This window comes from Phoca vitulina, unplaced genomic scaffold (assembly GCF_004348235.1).
Source record: "Phoca vitulina isolate PV1807 unplaced genomic scaffold, GSC_HSeal_1.0 scaffold4, whole genome shotgun sequence".
Taxonomy (NCBI): Eukaryota; Metazoa; Chordata; class Mammalia; order Carnivora; family Phocidae; genus Phoca; species Phoca vitulina.
Window position 1 is genome coordinate 9,445,938 of NW_022589707.1, and position 17,368 is coordinate 9,463,305.

Here is a 17,368-nt window from a genome sequence, read left to right on the forward strand (position 1 = left end):
AAGGTGTTATCGGGTGGGTTGTAGGTATCAAGCAGAAATGTGATTAGAGGGAATGAACTTCTGAACTTTCTGCTTCATCATAACCTGACTCTTGCTCTCAAAGACAGGTTAAGGCAGAGTACATCTGGGGTGATTACAGTGTTGTTATATATAAGAAACTGGTTAGGACTCACCTGGGCTGTATCCTTGGGTTGAAAAAAAGCTCCAAGTATTGTGAATATCTCAATGATGACAACTGTCCACATAGCAGTCTCTTGAGTCACAGTGCTCCTGTATATATTGTTTGGCAGCTCATTGCATATGTCGTCCTAGGCTTGTCTAGCCCCACCTTGGAAGTTTCCTTTGCTCCTCTTCTTTGTTGTATTCCCCATATGTTATATTGCATGCATTCCTCATCCTTGTTGCAAACTCAACTTTTGTTCGGGGAAGTACTACAGTAGCTTCTTGATAGAAGGTGTGTCCTTTATTCAACCCTTGGAATTGTTTGAAAGCTTGGATTATGTGTAAAAGTCTTAGAATGTTGAAAGCTTTGTTTCATTGCCTGCCTGACTGTGTAGTTGCCTGTACCATTTAAAACCATCTAATCCCTGATCCTTTATATGTCATCCAGTTATTCCTCTCTGGAAATTCATAGACGCTTCTTTGTCCCCAGTATTCTTAAATTTTAAAATAAAATGTCTTCCTATTGTTTTATTGTTATTGTGCTGGGCAGCTGTCAGGCCATTTCAGTTTGCCGCTAATGTTCTTCAGTTCTAAGAAATATTTTTTATTTTATTTCTGATAATTACTCCTTTCTCTTTTCTCTGGTTTTTGGAACTCCTATTATTTGAATGTTGGACCACTTGGCCCAGCCTTATTTTTCTTAGCGTTTCTCTCGTATTTTATGCCTCCTTTTATTTTTGCTCTGCTTTTATGGAGATTTTCTCAACTTTGTCTTCTGTTCTATTAAACTCTATTTATTCTATCAATTTTTTTATTTTCAAGAATTTTTTTGTTCTCTGAATGATGTTCCTTCTCCTTTTTCTTCCTCATATTCTTTATCTTCTTTTATATACTCTGTTTATATTTCATGGGTGAAATATTTTCTTTTAACTCTCTGAGGATTCCCTAGAGAAAAGGCTTCAAATCTCTTTCCAAAAGGGTAGGGCTCTGGCTGCCAACTTTTGGAGAGCCTAGTGAGGGAAGAAATTTGGGGATCTCTGCATTCTTCTGATGATCAGTTAATCCCCATTGTCTGTAAAGTAATTGCATCTGCCAAGAGTGGTTGGTGGAATCTGGTCATCTATTTTGGCTACCCCCTCCATCCTCAGTTTGTAAGGCACCTGATACTGCCAGTTTGCAAGACTTCTGAGAGTTTTGCTGTATAAATCATATTGGTTCTCATCAATCCTACCCATGGTTTAGGATTGGACTCTATAGGAGCTCTGGGTCATTTACCAATTTTCTATCTGCTTCATCTGTTACTGTCTGTTCACTGTTTCTCCTCTTTTTTTCTTGGTTTATGTCTTTAAAAAATCCATTTACTGTAATTTAGCAGCATTTCTGGTAAGAGAAAAGGAGGTGTTAAATCTGCCATCTTAACTAGGAAACCAGCTTGTTCTTTATTGCTTAGAACTTATAAATTCCATTTGATCCCTGCAATAAAAGTTCCATTATGTAGGTTGAGTGTTGGCTGTTGCTTACTGGAGTCAAGTAAAATCTCTAATGCCAAAATAAGATGAGTCATCAGGATCGGGGATAATGATGCTAATGTTCAAGTGACAACTACTTTCAATGTTCCCAATTAATATGAAGGAAACTTCACTGAAGTGGTAGTTGTCACTATTGTAAAAGGAAGGTGATAATTTTCCACAAATTTCTGCTTTCTCTGCCATGTCAAGCTCCAAATGAAACTGTCAGATCACAGTATTTTTATACTACAGTTATTTTTCTCATCACAGAAAGAGTAGAAGTTTGTTTTAAGAAAACAGGAATATAATTTATGGAACTACCAGCTAATCCTTACAGTATTATGGTAAACTGAAAGAAATATGATGAGATGTGTTCATTTTCTAGCTGAAGTTGCTCAAAAGATAGTAAAGGGAGTACAGGAGAAAGAACATTGATGTTTTGGTTATTCATTTTTAAGTATAGTGTTGCATTTTATCTTCACAAAATCCTAGAAGGTACCTATCCTAAATACCATAGTCTTCACTTTAAGGATCAGAGGAATTGAGTAATTTACAGGACCAAAGAGCTAATGTGAGTAATTCATAAGATTAAAGCAGCATTGGGATTTGAATCCAAGAGAGTTACTATAAATCCTTTGTACCTCATACTGCTACTTTCATAGGCTAGATTTCACAGCAATTGTCAGTAATCATGATATGAAATTGTGGTAGAGAATGGTCTTTTAAAAGCCCAATTAATAGCTAACATCAATCAAAAGCACTCTTTCTCTTAATTGACTTCTTGAGGAATATTGCAAAGTAGCTGATTTTATACTTATAGTAGGAAATGTATGGCACGTCTTTGAAAACTTTTTCCTAGCTCTACCTTCTTGATTCTAGGTCTGGAATATCTACTCTCTAATTGTAGTTTAAAATATCTGCTACCAAGTACATGGAATTTATGGCCAGATTAACTCTAAGCATTGATAATAGAAGGAAATCAGAGATGTTAACAGGATTCCTGCATTTCTATAATATGTGTCTCCTAATTTAAGTAAATAGATGAGTATTGATCAAGTTCCATTTCTCTACACTGGCACATTTGAAATTAAGACTAAACATCCCTAAGTGAGATTCTAACATGGGCTCTCATGTTAGTAAGTTATATTTTATTTCCACAACATTTGACTGACTTTCTAGGCCAAAATTCTAGCTTTTCCTACTCATTCCTTAAGTGTCAGAAATCTTTAATCTTTCTTTACTTCAGTAGATAACCTTATTTGGGTCTAGGTAGTAGTCTAGCTGAGGATGATTATTTTAATCAGTACTTTTAGGAATCTCACTGAATTTCCTTTCCATTCCTTTTAAAGATGCGTGATTACCATACTGATGACTTTTTTGATGTTTCTGGTTATATTCAAAAAGAAGAGAAAAACTATTTTTCCAGGTTATTAAACTAAACACGTAACACTTGCAGGGCTCCTTGCCCTTTTGCTTACTGCCCCCTTTGCCCCAATCCAAAGCATGCTCTGTCTCCTGCTCCAAACCTTTGTTTTTTTTGCCTCCCCTGGAAAGCTGACTTAGCCCTTGAAGATGTACTTTCTCTTTGACACTTGAACACACTCTAAGCCCTTCTCCCCCTTTTTACATACTGCTCTATCAGACATTATGGTTGTGAAGATAAACGAGCCATTCTTGGTGAGAGAGTCCACACTTATGCACATGTTTACATAGTTCTACACAATGATGGATGCTTTCAAGCTTTATGTATGTAGGACTTTGGTTTCCATTAGAGACATCAATACCATACCCTGTTCCTTTAGGTTGCCAATCTAAGAGCTCATAAGGAGAAAGAAACTATTTCTTTTTCTTCAGACTATCCTCACTTCTCTAAGTAAAAGAGCCAGTGGGGCTTCATATCTTACAGAGAGCCTAGAACTGCCCTCCAGGCAAGAATTAGTCCCTCTCTCCTATAGTTTTCAAATGATTAAGCTCATACATTTAATGTAGCCTATGCTACAGTCATTATTGTTTATATGTATCTTCTCTATGACTTTGTGAGCTCCTCAAGATTTCTCCCTGCATTTTATATGTATTTTATGCTCTGTATTATTAATTTTAATGCATTTTGCATTTTCAGACCCATTTATTGATGATGAGACTTTAAAACTTCAATGAATGAAAGATTTTAGAAAATCTTTAGTGAACACCACTGTCCTGTCATGTGCTTGCTAGACTCTAGTTGGATAACTCAGAATTTCAAAGGGTATTTTTTTTTTTTTGGCTAAATTATGGATTTAATAGTACAACTGTACTTTTACAATTAGAAATAGGCAATATATTTTTTGAAGTTTTGGGAAGGAGACAATTTTTCAGGAATCTTGCGGTGATCTCTGACCTAGGAAGTTCTGTCCGTTAAAGCCATTGTGGAACATTTGCCACCACCTAAATAGAGGGTATTTAAGACACGTAACAGCTTTTCCTAACTGTTCCCTGAAGCCCTGCTGCTACCACATTTACATTGACCATGTTTAAAGTCAATGGGATTTTTAAGCTGCAAACCTTCTAGAAGCTTTTATTTATTTTAAATATTTCATGCCTAGTTAGTTCTGGTGTTGGCCACCAGGTAGCAACAGTGCCTTGAGTAGCTCGAGTCTCTTAAATAGGGAACCGTTGCAAACTGATGGAAAGATTAAACCCCATGCCTTCAGGAGGGAAAGGAGTAAGGGTCCAGAATCAGGATTTTTAAATTCCTCTCTGGCGGTACATTGACTATGGAAAATGCAGGCATAAATTATTAGCTGGCTGTGAGTCGCCTCCCGGCCATGCCTCACTGTTCGCATGACATTACACTTCATATCAGGGCCACCGAGACAAAATGAAGGCTGGCCAGGTGGCAAGGGACAACACGACTCATACAAGGAAAGCATCCACAATAAAGAGTTTGGGTCCCAGGGGAGGTTTGAGGAGAATTTTGGATATTGAAATGTCCAAAACACTAATAATATTTATGAGATACTTTTTTAACCCTAAGAAACACATTTATGCCAATCTAGAAAAATCAAATATGTTATTTTAGACTTTTCTCTTTCCTTCACCCTTAGCTATCCCTCTGGGTATTCTAGTTGTGCGTGGAGACTGTGATTTGGAGACTTGCCGTATGTACATAGACCGCCTACAGGAGGTGAGTTTCTTTAGCCAATTATTTATTTTCAGTTTTCCATTTCTGTAAACAATTACCAGCCATATATATTTACTTCTGAAATGATGCATCTGGGGAGAAAATGGAAGCGTGGTGTCCTCGTCCTTTAAGCATTGACCACATCTCTCTCCCCGACCCCCACTGCTATTTTCCCTCCTCAGGTGGTTGAAATGGGAAAGGATGTTGCTCTAGTGTGATCCATAACTATAGCTTGGAACTTCTTGTCTTCTTGCCAGACTACATCCAGTGCTTTTTGAGCTATATAGAATTTCAAAGGGTCCTGATGAATAATGAAGGAGAACAGAGAGTTAGGTTATTTAATGTTTTGTATCTAGCACAGACTTCGGTCAGAGATCACTACATTTTTTAAAAATATAACTTCCACAGGAAAGAAAAACCTCTGTCCTTCCTAGGAATGTGTGTCCGAACACAGAAGAATACTCTAGTTGGTTCCTCAGTCTGGCTTACCATAGAGAAAGACAATGGAAGAGACCTCATATATGCCATTCCCACGAATTTGAGCTGCACCAGCCAAGTCAGGAGACCCAGACCCATCACTGCGGTGGTCATTGATTGTTTTTGCCAAACTTTGAGAAGGAGTATTCTCTGTCTTCATTTTACAAATGATGAAAAGCATAAATAGCCACTTCTTCATCATTTTTTTTGGTGAAAGATGTGCATTGAAATCATTTTTTCCTGGATGTGGTCTAGACATTTGTATTTTTTAAGCTATTGGGTAATTCTTATAGATACCACAAGCTGAACAACTCTCTTCTAGATGACACGTTCTCCATTAAGTAAATACCACAAATAAAGAAGATATATAACGCTTAAAATACCATCAAGTTGTAGCCACTTAGCTTTAAACATGAGATTCTAGTTCTCTTGGTGGCAATAAGTTCAGGTAAGAGGCATAAAGTAATATGAAAAATTATTAAGTTTCCTTTTCAGCATTTTTAAGCATAGAGGTGGAATTGTAAACACAATATATTTTGAGATAGAGACCAAACTTTGAACACTGATATGGGTGAGAGAAGTAAAATCAGCAAGTTTTACGCTTGTGGCTTCATTTGGCTATTTTTTTTTTTTTTTTTTTTTTTACCAAAGATAACTTTAACGTTAAAATTTGTGGACTTAGTAGTGTGTGACTCAGGCTCAAATCCATATTCCTCGAATACCACAGTATCTCATTTTCCCAAATAATGTTTTTATTTTATTGTGAAATCTCCCTCAAAAAACCTGCAATAAAAAGGCAAATCATAAATGATACAAAACCTTTTTTTTTTTTTAACTCTTGGGTAACAAGATTTCACGGTAGTCCATGACATGACTGATGAATTGACTTTGTTGAAAACTGATATTACATGCATGTAATATCAATATTCAACTAAAAGCGGGATTCTTAAAAAAAAAAAAGAAAAAAGAATGAATGAATGAACTCAAAGAGGAAAAGTTTTAAAACTAAGTTGGGCACAGAGAGTGGGTTGGTAAAGCCCTGTGGGAAGCAGGTATGAGGACAGAGGCACCCAGGATTACTGACATCTGTGAATAGAATCACTACCCTCATTAACAAGGAAGCCTTCAGGACATGATCATGGTGACAACTTAGTTATAAAACTTTATAAAGGAAGCCAGACTCTCAGAATCTGCCAGTAAAACCTCATTAATTTCAACCCTATTAATTTGCACTTCATGATCCTGCAGAGGTGGCCAGTGATTTTCTCTTGGCTGTCTATGAAAACCTGTGTTTGCCAAGCACTTAGCAGTAGAAACACAATTACTTGTACAGTTTGCATTTGGTCTAAGATCAATAAATTCTTTCTAAGTACTTAAAGGGATTTTAGAAGCTTTCTTCATAAGCCAAAAATTCAGGTGCAAATTAAATATGGCCCCCATTTATTAAAACGAAATTGCCTGGTTTTTACTTTTGGTCTTCTTGATCCTTGACACGGTATCACTCACCTCTAAAACTATTTAGGATATATAGATTTCAGTAGCTAAATGGCCTTTCTTCTCTCATTCCAGGTCGGTGTGTTTTTGTTATTTTGGGCATTATCTTCTTTGTTTAAGCTTGATGAATTTGGAAGAGTTATAGATACTTTCTAGATGAGTTTAATAATACTAAATTGGGGGTTCAGTTGATAGAGTTATAGAGGCAGCTTGTCCAAACTAATCTTAAGGTATGGATTTTTTTTTTCCATTTTCTCATTAGGACCTGCAGTCAGTTTCTTCTGGCTTCCAGAGAGTTCATTACCAGGTAACACATAATTGACCCCCCGTGGTTGTTTTCTTAGCTCCCCTGCAAAAAGAAGGTCCATCTTTCAATCAATGCTTCATTTGGATTAGAGGCCACATCTTCCCTAAGGATAGAGTTCACATGAAGATCTGAGTGAAGTGGACATTCTGATTCTTTTATATTTTCCTGGTTTGGGACTACTCTAGTGTAGCACAAATTTGGACTGTGGATTTTCTCCCAGATCATTTAGAAAAGATTACAAAATGAAGTGCTTTCAATGATAAATATTAGAAACTCAGTTCAAACTAGCTTGACAGGGAAAGTCTTACTTGTGCACATCAGCGAAAAGTTCAGATCAAAGGTGGATTTTATGTACCACGGGCCAACCTTCATGCTTCATTTTTCTGCTGGTCTTTCTGCTCTGTTCCCCTTGTCTGTCAGTTTCACCTCTGAACTAGATGTTTCCATGCCCAAGATGGCTGCCATTAGCAACCAGGGCTGCATGTGTCTTCTTCACATCCAGAAAAGTGAGTTCTCTGTTTCCCACAACCATCAAGCAAATGTTCTAAAGTACAGTCTGACTAGCACATCTTGGTCTTTTGGACAGGATCTAAGAAATCCAGCCTGCCTCTCGTGACCCACATCAAGTCCTCAGGAGAACACTCAGATATCCTTTGCCCCAACAATCTTTGGGAGGACAATTATCTCCCCACTTCCCTGTCCCGAATCTGTTGCACTCTCTAGCCATCCTCTTACAAATTAGATTTCTCAGGCATGGTTCAGATCCCAGTGTATAGTATACCCCAAACTGTAAGGGGCAAACATGAAGCTCTGAGTGGTCCCAGTAAAGCCCTTTTCTCTGAGAAGCCATTCCCCTTCCCTACTAGAGAGGTGTGTGGGAGTCAGAGCATGCCAAGACTCCCTCCATAAATAAATCCTGTCCTAGACCCTTTCATACTTCCATGTGGGGGACAGGTGTTTAAAGATGTCTCAATCTGTGAATCCTGGTTTAGCACCTCACATTTGCTTTTGGTTTCTCTTTTGCTACACCCTAAGCATCCTCTCGTATAAAAAACATTTTTTTTAAACAACAATTTTTTGAAACTTTATCTTGTAACCTCTAGGTAGCTTCTCTGTCTGCTGGTGGATACCCTATACCCTCAGCCAAGGCAGCCTCATTATCCTGAGGCTTAATGACAGGAACAGCCTTGGTGTTCTTATTTGTTTGTAGGTTTATGTTGCAAACAAAGTACCCCACTATTCAAGAATCTTTTTTTCCATCTGGCCGCAATAAAAAGGATAAGAATTCACTTCGGGTTTGTTTACATTGAGAAAATAAACTCTACTTCTGAGACTTTTTTATCAACCATTAAAAGACTAATTTCCACTTTATTTTTTTAGATAGAGCACAACATTCCTCCCATTGGTTATTTGCATATTTACCTGAAGCCACTAAGTTTAATTTTATTTTTAAAAGTTTGGTACTTTTAGAGGCTAGGGCTTATCTCTAGTCTTTAAAAACTGACCCTATTATGTATAAGAGTTATAAATTTGTCTGGTTTCTTCAAGAGTTTGTACTCTTCAGTCATGAACATTTTGCATCTTTGCATTTTTATCAAGACATTTCAGATATTTTTTTCTAAGTAGTTTTGTGAAACTAATACATCTATTTATTGTTCCGGCTTATTTGATGTTGTCACTTTGGTGTGAGAGTTTTGGTAGGTGGATATTTTGTACCATGTTTTCTTTATACCATATTTGTACATGTTTTCCCAGAGATCAGGAGATGGTTGAGACTCCAGAATATGAGAAGGATCTTCGTTTCAGTAGTTATTTTGTAACAGAAACATGCAGAAGAATTTGTGGTATTTATCTAACTATATCAAAAGCTTGTTGTGTTTTTTGGGTTCCTTGCAGTCAAGTCAAACTTTGGTGTCAAAACTGCTGCATTATAAATGTCATGTCAGAAGGTTTTATGTACTGATACATAGGATAACCAATTCAGTGACCAAACCTGAGTGTCAGGAGTACTACTGTGCCCACACCCCTCCTTGCAGAGGTATAAAAAACAGGGGCCTTTGGGTATTAAGGAAGGAATGGAATAAAGGAAATCTAGGGCAGCCCAAGATCTGCTCATGGAATAAGAAGTTTACCTGAGGGAGACTGTTTGAATTAACATGGCCACGGAGTAGAAAGAGGGTGGTGAGGAAATTTCCTGGGTGGAGCAAAGGAGAGCTGCTTGAGGTAAGGAGTTGGGGGAAGATAAGCATTCACATATGGCTGGGACCTTGGGTAGTCAGGAAGAGGAGAAGTGAGTGAGAGGGATGGTGAATAGAGAATTCTGTTTTAGCCACCCTAATTTTGTTATGCCTATTAGACCCAAGAGGTTTTGGTGTGTAGAAAATGAGATCTGTGAATTTTAAAGCTCATTGAAAAATTCAGGTCTGGAGATAGAAATTTGTGGGTCATTAGGAAGTATATGGTACTTAAAACTATAAGGCTGGAGGCAATCACCCAGGGAGAGCTTAGATAAAGAAGAAGGTTCGATGTCACACCTGCTTGTACTAATGGGTCAAAAAGAGCACAAGTTTAAGAGAACCATCAGTCAAGAAGGGTCGTGGAAACTGAGATGAGCAGCAGGAAAACTGGAAATCAAGGCGAAGGTAGTATCATGAAAGCCAAGAGTGAAATGTATTTCAGAGGAGGAAGCAGTGAAATGTGTCAGCGCTGTGGAGAGGCTGAGATGAAGTAGATTGAATTCTGTAGTATTCTGAGGGCGCATAGAAAAACCATGGCATAGAAGTGCTATTAGCTTTACAAAGAAAGTGACCAAACCAACTGGCAGGAAATTTAATATTAAATCTGTGTTTCCTCATGCAGAAACTGATCATATCATACTCTCTAGCCTGTCTCGGCGTGGGGGGCTAGGGGGTGATGTAAGAGAAAGGCCTGTCAGAAACACGGACCACAAAGTGCCTTAAATGCATTTAAATGGACTTTCTTGTGTATGGGATAACACAAAATAAGCTGGGAGAATTAACTGATGGCATGAATAAATACCAGTAAGTTAAGGGGAAAAAAAGTTGAGAAATTCCTATCAGCTCACTGATTGGCAGCTGACATTTTAGCTGACTATTTTCTAAGGCTAGGAAAAACTCAAGAGAAAACCAGCATTTAGAAAGGTGTATGAGTGCCCAAGTCACCTTATTAGTGAGCCATATGGCAGTTCCTAGTCATTTAAGCATGTCATTGGTTTGGTTTCTTCCTTTCCCTAATCTATAGTGAATTGCCAACAAAGCACTAAGGCTCAAAAATGACACCTTATATTAACCTAACAAGGCATTATGGGTTATACAAGAATGCGTTGGGTATTTATAGCCTGCTGAAAATTCCTGCCTACACTATCTCTGAGGTCAAAATACAAAGGCCCCTTGATCTTAATGGCATCTCTTGTAACCTGTAACTGATAAATGCACTGTGCTGGCGGATTCAGGATATTCTTGAGCTTGACAGGTAAGGTAGAAGTCATAGAGAAATTGGACTCTGCCTACCTATTTGATAGATATGCTTCTTGAGGCCATCTGCAATAAGATAATTCTTTCCCTGTTCCCTCTCTGGTCTTCATTATATCCCCTTTTAACCCCAAGTCATTAAGTTAAGGAGTAGAAGCAGATACAACTGTTCTAGGGATTCTCAACACGGGGGAGATTTTGCTCCTATATATAGGACATTTGGCAATTTGGACATTTTTGTATGTCACAAGTAGGAGAGGCAGTGCTCCTGATATCTGTTGAGTAGAGGTGAGCGACGCTGCTAAACATCTTAGAATGCACAAGACAGCCTCCCTACAGCAAGGAATTATCCAGCCCCCTAATGTCAATAGTGAGAGCCTTGTGAACCCCTGAGTCATTCTGATGGCTCTCAAGACATTCCTGAGGACCACAGGCAGAATGTAAGTCCTCGATGAGGAGAGGCATAGAGGAAAGAGCAGGATGAGAAAAAATAGTGCAGGGAAACAGAGGCATCTGTGGCTAGGGCAGAGGAGAATAACAGAGAACCAGGGATAAGGGAACCAGGAGCAGGTAGGGTTTTTTGTAGACACCCTATTTCCCCTGTGTAGTGCTTGCTCTGTGGAGGACTGATGTAGTTGGCACACAGAGGTATGCTTTTCAGAATATTATGAGCTACCAATTTGAGCTTTTAAAGACTACAGTAGGATTCAATGGTAGCTGCAAAAAAAAGGAATCCATCCAGGTGATTCTTCTTCTTTAAGAATTTATTTACTTAAAACTAACGCTAGAATGGCTGGGGTATTTCAAAATAGATACACCATTTTCAAAAAGTTCTTTCATCTTTTAGAGATGTCTTTCACTTTCATAAGAAAAAACTCCTGATCAGATCTGAGTCTGTGTCAGTTTGTTCATCCTCTGATCCCTTTCCCTACTTTACATAACGACCTGATCTTCTGGGAGATGGATCTATATATTCCATCAGAGCACTGTCCTAGGCAAACAGCATTTGCTCATAAATACTTGATCTATTTCTCGTCTCTTCATATTGACTATCCTTATTCATCTCTCTTCTTTCTCTGTAGCCTCTTTCTCCTTAATTTGTTTCCTGGATTTTAGAAGTCTTTCGATGGATGGGTTGAAATAAGTTTAAGGAAGTCGTCCTGAGAATTAATTTATCTTGTCTCAGGGAAGGACAGGGTTTAGCTAGGAACTTAGTAGAGTGTTGTTCCTTTGGGCTAGATCAAAGCTGTCAGAAATGGATCAAATGGATCAGAAAAGGAATTAAAATAAGACTTGCCTGGGGCCAGGTCTGTTACAAGTGAAGGTGTGACTGCTAGTAACACAGACACACATACACACACAGAGTAGTTGTTGTTGATAGAGGACATTCTCACACAAAAGGGTTCTCAAAAATGTATAGTATCTCCATTGTCATCTTCTACACTGTCATTATTTCTTCATTTTTTCAAAGCTGCTTTTGGAAATGGGCATCCCATTTCTATATGCAGCTGCCACGGGAGTTATGGCTGGTAAAGTAGGTTTGAGGAGAAAGAGTTTTGAAAGATAAAAATAATAGCAGTAAGTCTATTAAGGAGGCTTATTGTTGGACAGAGATGTGTAAACACAGAGTTTCTACCCATCCCCGGTGGATCTGTTCACCAAGGATAAAGGGATATGTTTATACAACTTGGTGATGAATGGAAAGAAAACAAAATGAATAGATGGGTTGGGCAGGCAGATGAGGAAATGTGGGTGGGTAAACAAGAGATCAATTTAAAAATAAAGTGGTTACTGACTGGACATTATTGAATGAAGCAGGGATTCCCAATCCAAAGGGACTTCTGTTTTGCCTCCTTGTCTTTTACATCTTCCCTAGTTTTATGAAAGAAAAAAGTTTCATTCACAGTGATGGTATAGTTAAACGCTAGGTGAATACTGTTTAATTGAATTACCTACTGGAGGGTGTAATGGGGCTGCTGTGCTTTCATTAAATTATGTGTGCATCAGCTATGAGTAATTGAATGTAAATTAAGGGCAAGTTTGGCTTATGCGTGCCAAATAGTGGTTCAGATCATTTCCTTATCAATTACATAGAGTTGATGCCAGTTGACTTTTAAAAATATATATGAGAAATAACAGCTTTGCTTTTGTGCGTGCAGCTGTATTTTTAGCATGAGAAACTGATTTTCCATTAGCATATAGTAAAAAAAAAAATCACATCAGGGATTTTTGAAATAAATTTGTTAATAGTATTCATTTAAAGAGCCTGCAGTTTTACATGATTATTATATTTAAAATGGAAAGGAGCCTGGTCTGTCCAAGGTATATGATTCTGCCTATGTTATAGAACAAGGACAGTCGTAGTCATCTAAATCACACCATTTATATGAAGAAGAATAACAGATCACAAAATGAGCACGCATTCTATCTCTTTGGTGGACTGTAGATTTGATTATGTAACTTGAGAGGACTGAGGGGACTGGAAGCCCTAAATTAGCCCCGAAAGCATCAGTGTCCTTGTTAGTGGTGCAGCTCAGTTATTGATGTGAATTCCCCCTGCAACCCAGCTGCGCTCACACAAGTGCATTTAAGTATATAGTCAGATCAGCTGTTTACCTGACGGGAGGTACATTACCCACAGTGTGCTAGCAATGCCAGTTATCTAAAACACAATTATTTCAAATTCAATAGTATCTCTCTACTGACATCACCATCACTCATATTTTGATTCTCTTTTTTTGAGTAGGAGAGAAAGGGGCGTAGAGAGATAAGATGTAGGAAGTACATGAATCCTGGTCACCTAGTCACCTATGTGGTCATCATTAGTTAAAAACGTCAGTATATAAGGGAGTTTATGGACCATGGCTTTAAGTTACTGCGAATTCTTTTTCAATAATCTTTTCTTTATTCCTGTTCCAATTTTAATCCATCCACATATACATTTGTCTTTGATATTAAGGTCCTTGAGGTACTTCTCTTGACTTTCATTTGCCACTTGTGTTGTGAAGTCTGCCGGGTTTTATAATCTTGGCTTATCTTAATTTTCCGAGTGTGTATAATTCTAGACTTCTCTTTGGTTTTTAACTCCCCACACAAAGTAGACCTTAGGACAACACCCTTCTAGTGTGTACCTTTTGTTTACTTTCTGCAAATCTGTAAAAGTTATACACAAAGACATACATGGATACACATTTGGTTTTTTTCTTTTTAATAAAAATGGATTTGCATCCTTTGCACACTCACTATATATATATTATACCACAACCCATTTTTAACAGTAATGTACCATGAAGATTATGCTTTGCTAATAAATGAAGCTCTAACTCAGTTTTTTAAAACTACTGCTCTACTCTGTGGTATATATTTAACCCTGTCTCTCTGGATAGACATTTAGGTTATATGCACTTTTTGCCATTGTTTGTCTAAACAAAGTTGTAGTAAGCATAGTTGTGCAGATTTGAAAATAAAGCTGTAACCGAAGTGATAATCACATGCTAAACAACTTGGTCACTTGTATGGAGTTGAGAATTGTAACCATGTAACACAGCAAAGTTATCTTAAACTTATGTAATCAGAATTTATATGAACTCTTGTTTCAGTTTCTCTACTCTGAACTGTGGTTCACTATTGTTTTCATTGATTGCCATATTCCCATGGGATTCTCAAGCAGATGGGACTATGGGAGGGGAAAGTGTGCCAGCAATGTGACTGGAGAATTTGAGAGAGGAAAAATTCTGATTTACCAGGCTGTGAACTCTGATAAGAAGTATGGAAGATTAGTTTGACAGTTAATGAAAGCTGAAACTATGAAATATCCTTGAATGCCAGAGGCAAAGGAAGGTTTTCATAACCATTAAAATTATTTTGGCTTTTGCTTTCTTCATGTTTTTGCTTGAGCTGAGTCAAAAAACAACTTCTGTCCAACTTGACCTACGCAAATTCCACCCATCCTTCAAAACCCCCCACTAATTCTAATTCCTCAAAAATCTATAAAACTGAGTATATGAGATCATAACCTCTGAAGTAAAAGAGGGCTGCATTTGAATTGCGACTCCAGCACTAAATGGCTGGATACTTGTGAGAGTTTACTTAAATTCCCAAAGCCTCTGCTCTTCATTTATGGCTCAGTTCTAGGTGCTGGAGAAGAAGTTCAAGAAGAATACTGGAGATAGATGAAGGAGAGGTAGATGGAGCTAGATTATGCAGTTTTCTAATGACAGAATGGATATGCCATAAGAATATGGCTTCAAATCAACCTACCAAATAGGACATTAGCCTAATATTCCTAAATGAACTCTGGTGGTGGCCGGGTAACCCTAAATCCAAGAGAGATGGTTCTGTGAACTTTGATCATAATCTCTCCCATACATAGGCTTCGAGGGGATATTTTCTCCAACATAGAATATTAAGTAGATGCAATAACATAAAAAGACTGGTGGTCTAAATTTCATTTAATACAGAACTACCAAGGAATACAGAAATAGAGTTATGTTTATGGAAAATTCTCAGAAGTAAAAAAGGAGCATGATTCAGGATTGTGCCTATTGGCACATCTTAGCTCTCCATCAGTGTCAGGACTACCTGAAAACCGCTGGCCCAGACCAAAGATTGCTAGCCCCATATTTCAGACTTGAAACAAAAGGGCCTTCTTAAATGTGAGCTGACCCTTCCATGTGCTTTCCCAGCTATTAATATCTTCTGCTGTTTTCCTTACCAGGCTCCCGTTCTGTGGGGAGCCGACTCAAGATCCTTTTCCCAAAATCAATGGCTTTTGACAATTGCTAGGAAATAAAATCATAACTAAAATAGCCATGTCTTGGGAAAAAAAAAAAAAGATGTTGAAATCTGGTAAATCAGACATATAACAACTCCAAAAATTGGGGTGAGAAGGTAAGCACCCCGGCGGTTCTCAGTGAGGTAGATACCCTCTGAAGACACGGCCTGTGCTTTGTTCTTCTTTGTGACCCTCACATCACATGCCTTGCGCCTCATTAGCTCCAATCAATACTAGTTGAAAAGACTGAATATAATTGTGTCAAAGGAATAAGAGTAATATATAGCTATGTGACACCTGATGATCTAAGTCAGCAAAAGAAAAGATAGCAATTTTGATGAAACTAAGCAAATATCAAGCACAGTTACTATTGAATGGGGAATATTATTGAATGGGAAGAGGACAGTAAAGTGCAGTGTTCTGAAAAATATTGCTTTTGGTGACAGAAGACACTCAGCCTTGAAGACAATACCCTGTATTTAAGGCGACTATCTAGCATCTGATAGTGTGAAAAGAGGTGTTGGGTGCAAGCACCAAACCAACAATGGCATGAGTTCAGTCTTGGTTTGATGTATTTCTTTTTTGTGTCCATGCATACAAATCTGTTCCATTTGTTTTCTCTGAAATGAAGATTCTGAGCACAAGGACGTTTATGGATAAAATAGTTTTGTGTTGGTGTAGCACCATCTGAATGATCCAGTCTGAAATGTGGCCTATGTTCCGTGAGCCCCAAAGGTGATTAAAGGTCATAATTGTTTTAGGTTAAAAAAAAAAAAAAGTCCCAGATGCCCCAACATTACTTGTGTAGCATAACAATATCAGCATATCTACGTGTGCCAACACATGGGTTAAGCATTCCACGTGTCCTTTCACTTATTTCTCAAAAGAATCCTTTATAATAGATACCATGGTAGCCATTTTACAAATGAGGTAGCCAAGGTACAGAGTAGATAAGAAATTTGCATAAAATCTCAGTTAGTAGGGGGTGACGCCCCAAGATTGTCCTGTTCACGAGCTGGTCTTCTCGGCTGCCAGAATTCCTCTGCCTCTGGGTTTTCTACTTGAGGCTGGATCATGTACCATGGATTGCACTATTATTCCTTCTCATCCAGAGAACTGCCTTTCCTAAACACCTCCAGGACAGAGACTCTCTTGTCATCTCATTTCTTAGTCTGATGATGTCATCCTACAAAAATACGAGTTTTCCAGAAAACCCACCCCTACGCCATTTGACTTAACTTTTAGATGTTAAGAATTTATAGTGTGATTATCTACTGCTGTCTTTTGGGTTTCATCACTAAAGGGTTACCAGTGAAAAACTCCTAGTACTACATGGACCAGATTCAGCATAAGGGATTTTCTTAGCTGAAGTATGTCTTCTTCCTGAGTTCCACTTAGAGAATTTTCAAACAGAGCAACCTTTGATGGGGCAGTAATGACATGATAACTCACAAGATCAGATTAAAAAAAAGTGGACCTGTTGGGGAACACAATTCCTATTAAATCTAAATGTAATATAATCACAAATCAAGCTCTCTTGTAATGATTGAAACCACAGATCTGAAAAACTATACCTCAAGTGCCACGTCTAGTGTGCTGCCTATTTATCTTTTGCATAGCCTGTGAACTAAGAATGGTTTTCAGATACTCTAATGCTTGAAGAAACCCCAAAGAATATTTTATAATTCACATAAATTATATGAAATTAAATTTCAGTGTCCATAAATAAACTTGTATTGGAACACACACACACAGTCAGTTTTCCAAAGCAGACTTTCTCATTAAAAGTAGTTTTTAGCTCTGTTTTTCAACTCAAGTGAAATACAACAGCCTCAACCGCCACCAGATTTCCCATCGCTCGCCTGCTCTTTACCTTCTGTTCTCCCCCTGGATCTTTTAGATGTCATCCTAGCACCCAGCTGTGCTGATTAGCTGAATTTCTTTGTGTCTTATTTTATAGATTGTTGGTATATTTTGTGGGTATGTTTTTACATT

The 17,368-nt window shown here is 37.9% G+C and overlaps 1 protein-coding gene across 7 annotated transcripts in view; it reads left to right on the plus strand.

The window, feature by feature from the left end:
* Nucleotides 1–17,368, plus strand: part of DGKI (diacylglycerol kinase iota) — a 419,897-nt gene that overhangs the window by 321,340 nt on the left and 81,189 nt on the right. For all 7 annotated transcript variants that reach the window (XM_032401488.1, XM_032401491.1, XM_032401494.1 and 4 more), the window contains 2 exons: nucleotides 4,754–4,833; nucleotides 7,064–7,108. In XM_032401488.1, coding sequence (XP_032257379.1) covers nucleotides 4,754–4,833; nucleotides 7,064–7,108 — 125 coding nt within the window. The remainder of the gene's footprint in view (nucleotides 1–4,753; nucleotides 4,834–7,063; nucleotides 7,109–17,368) is intronic.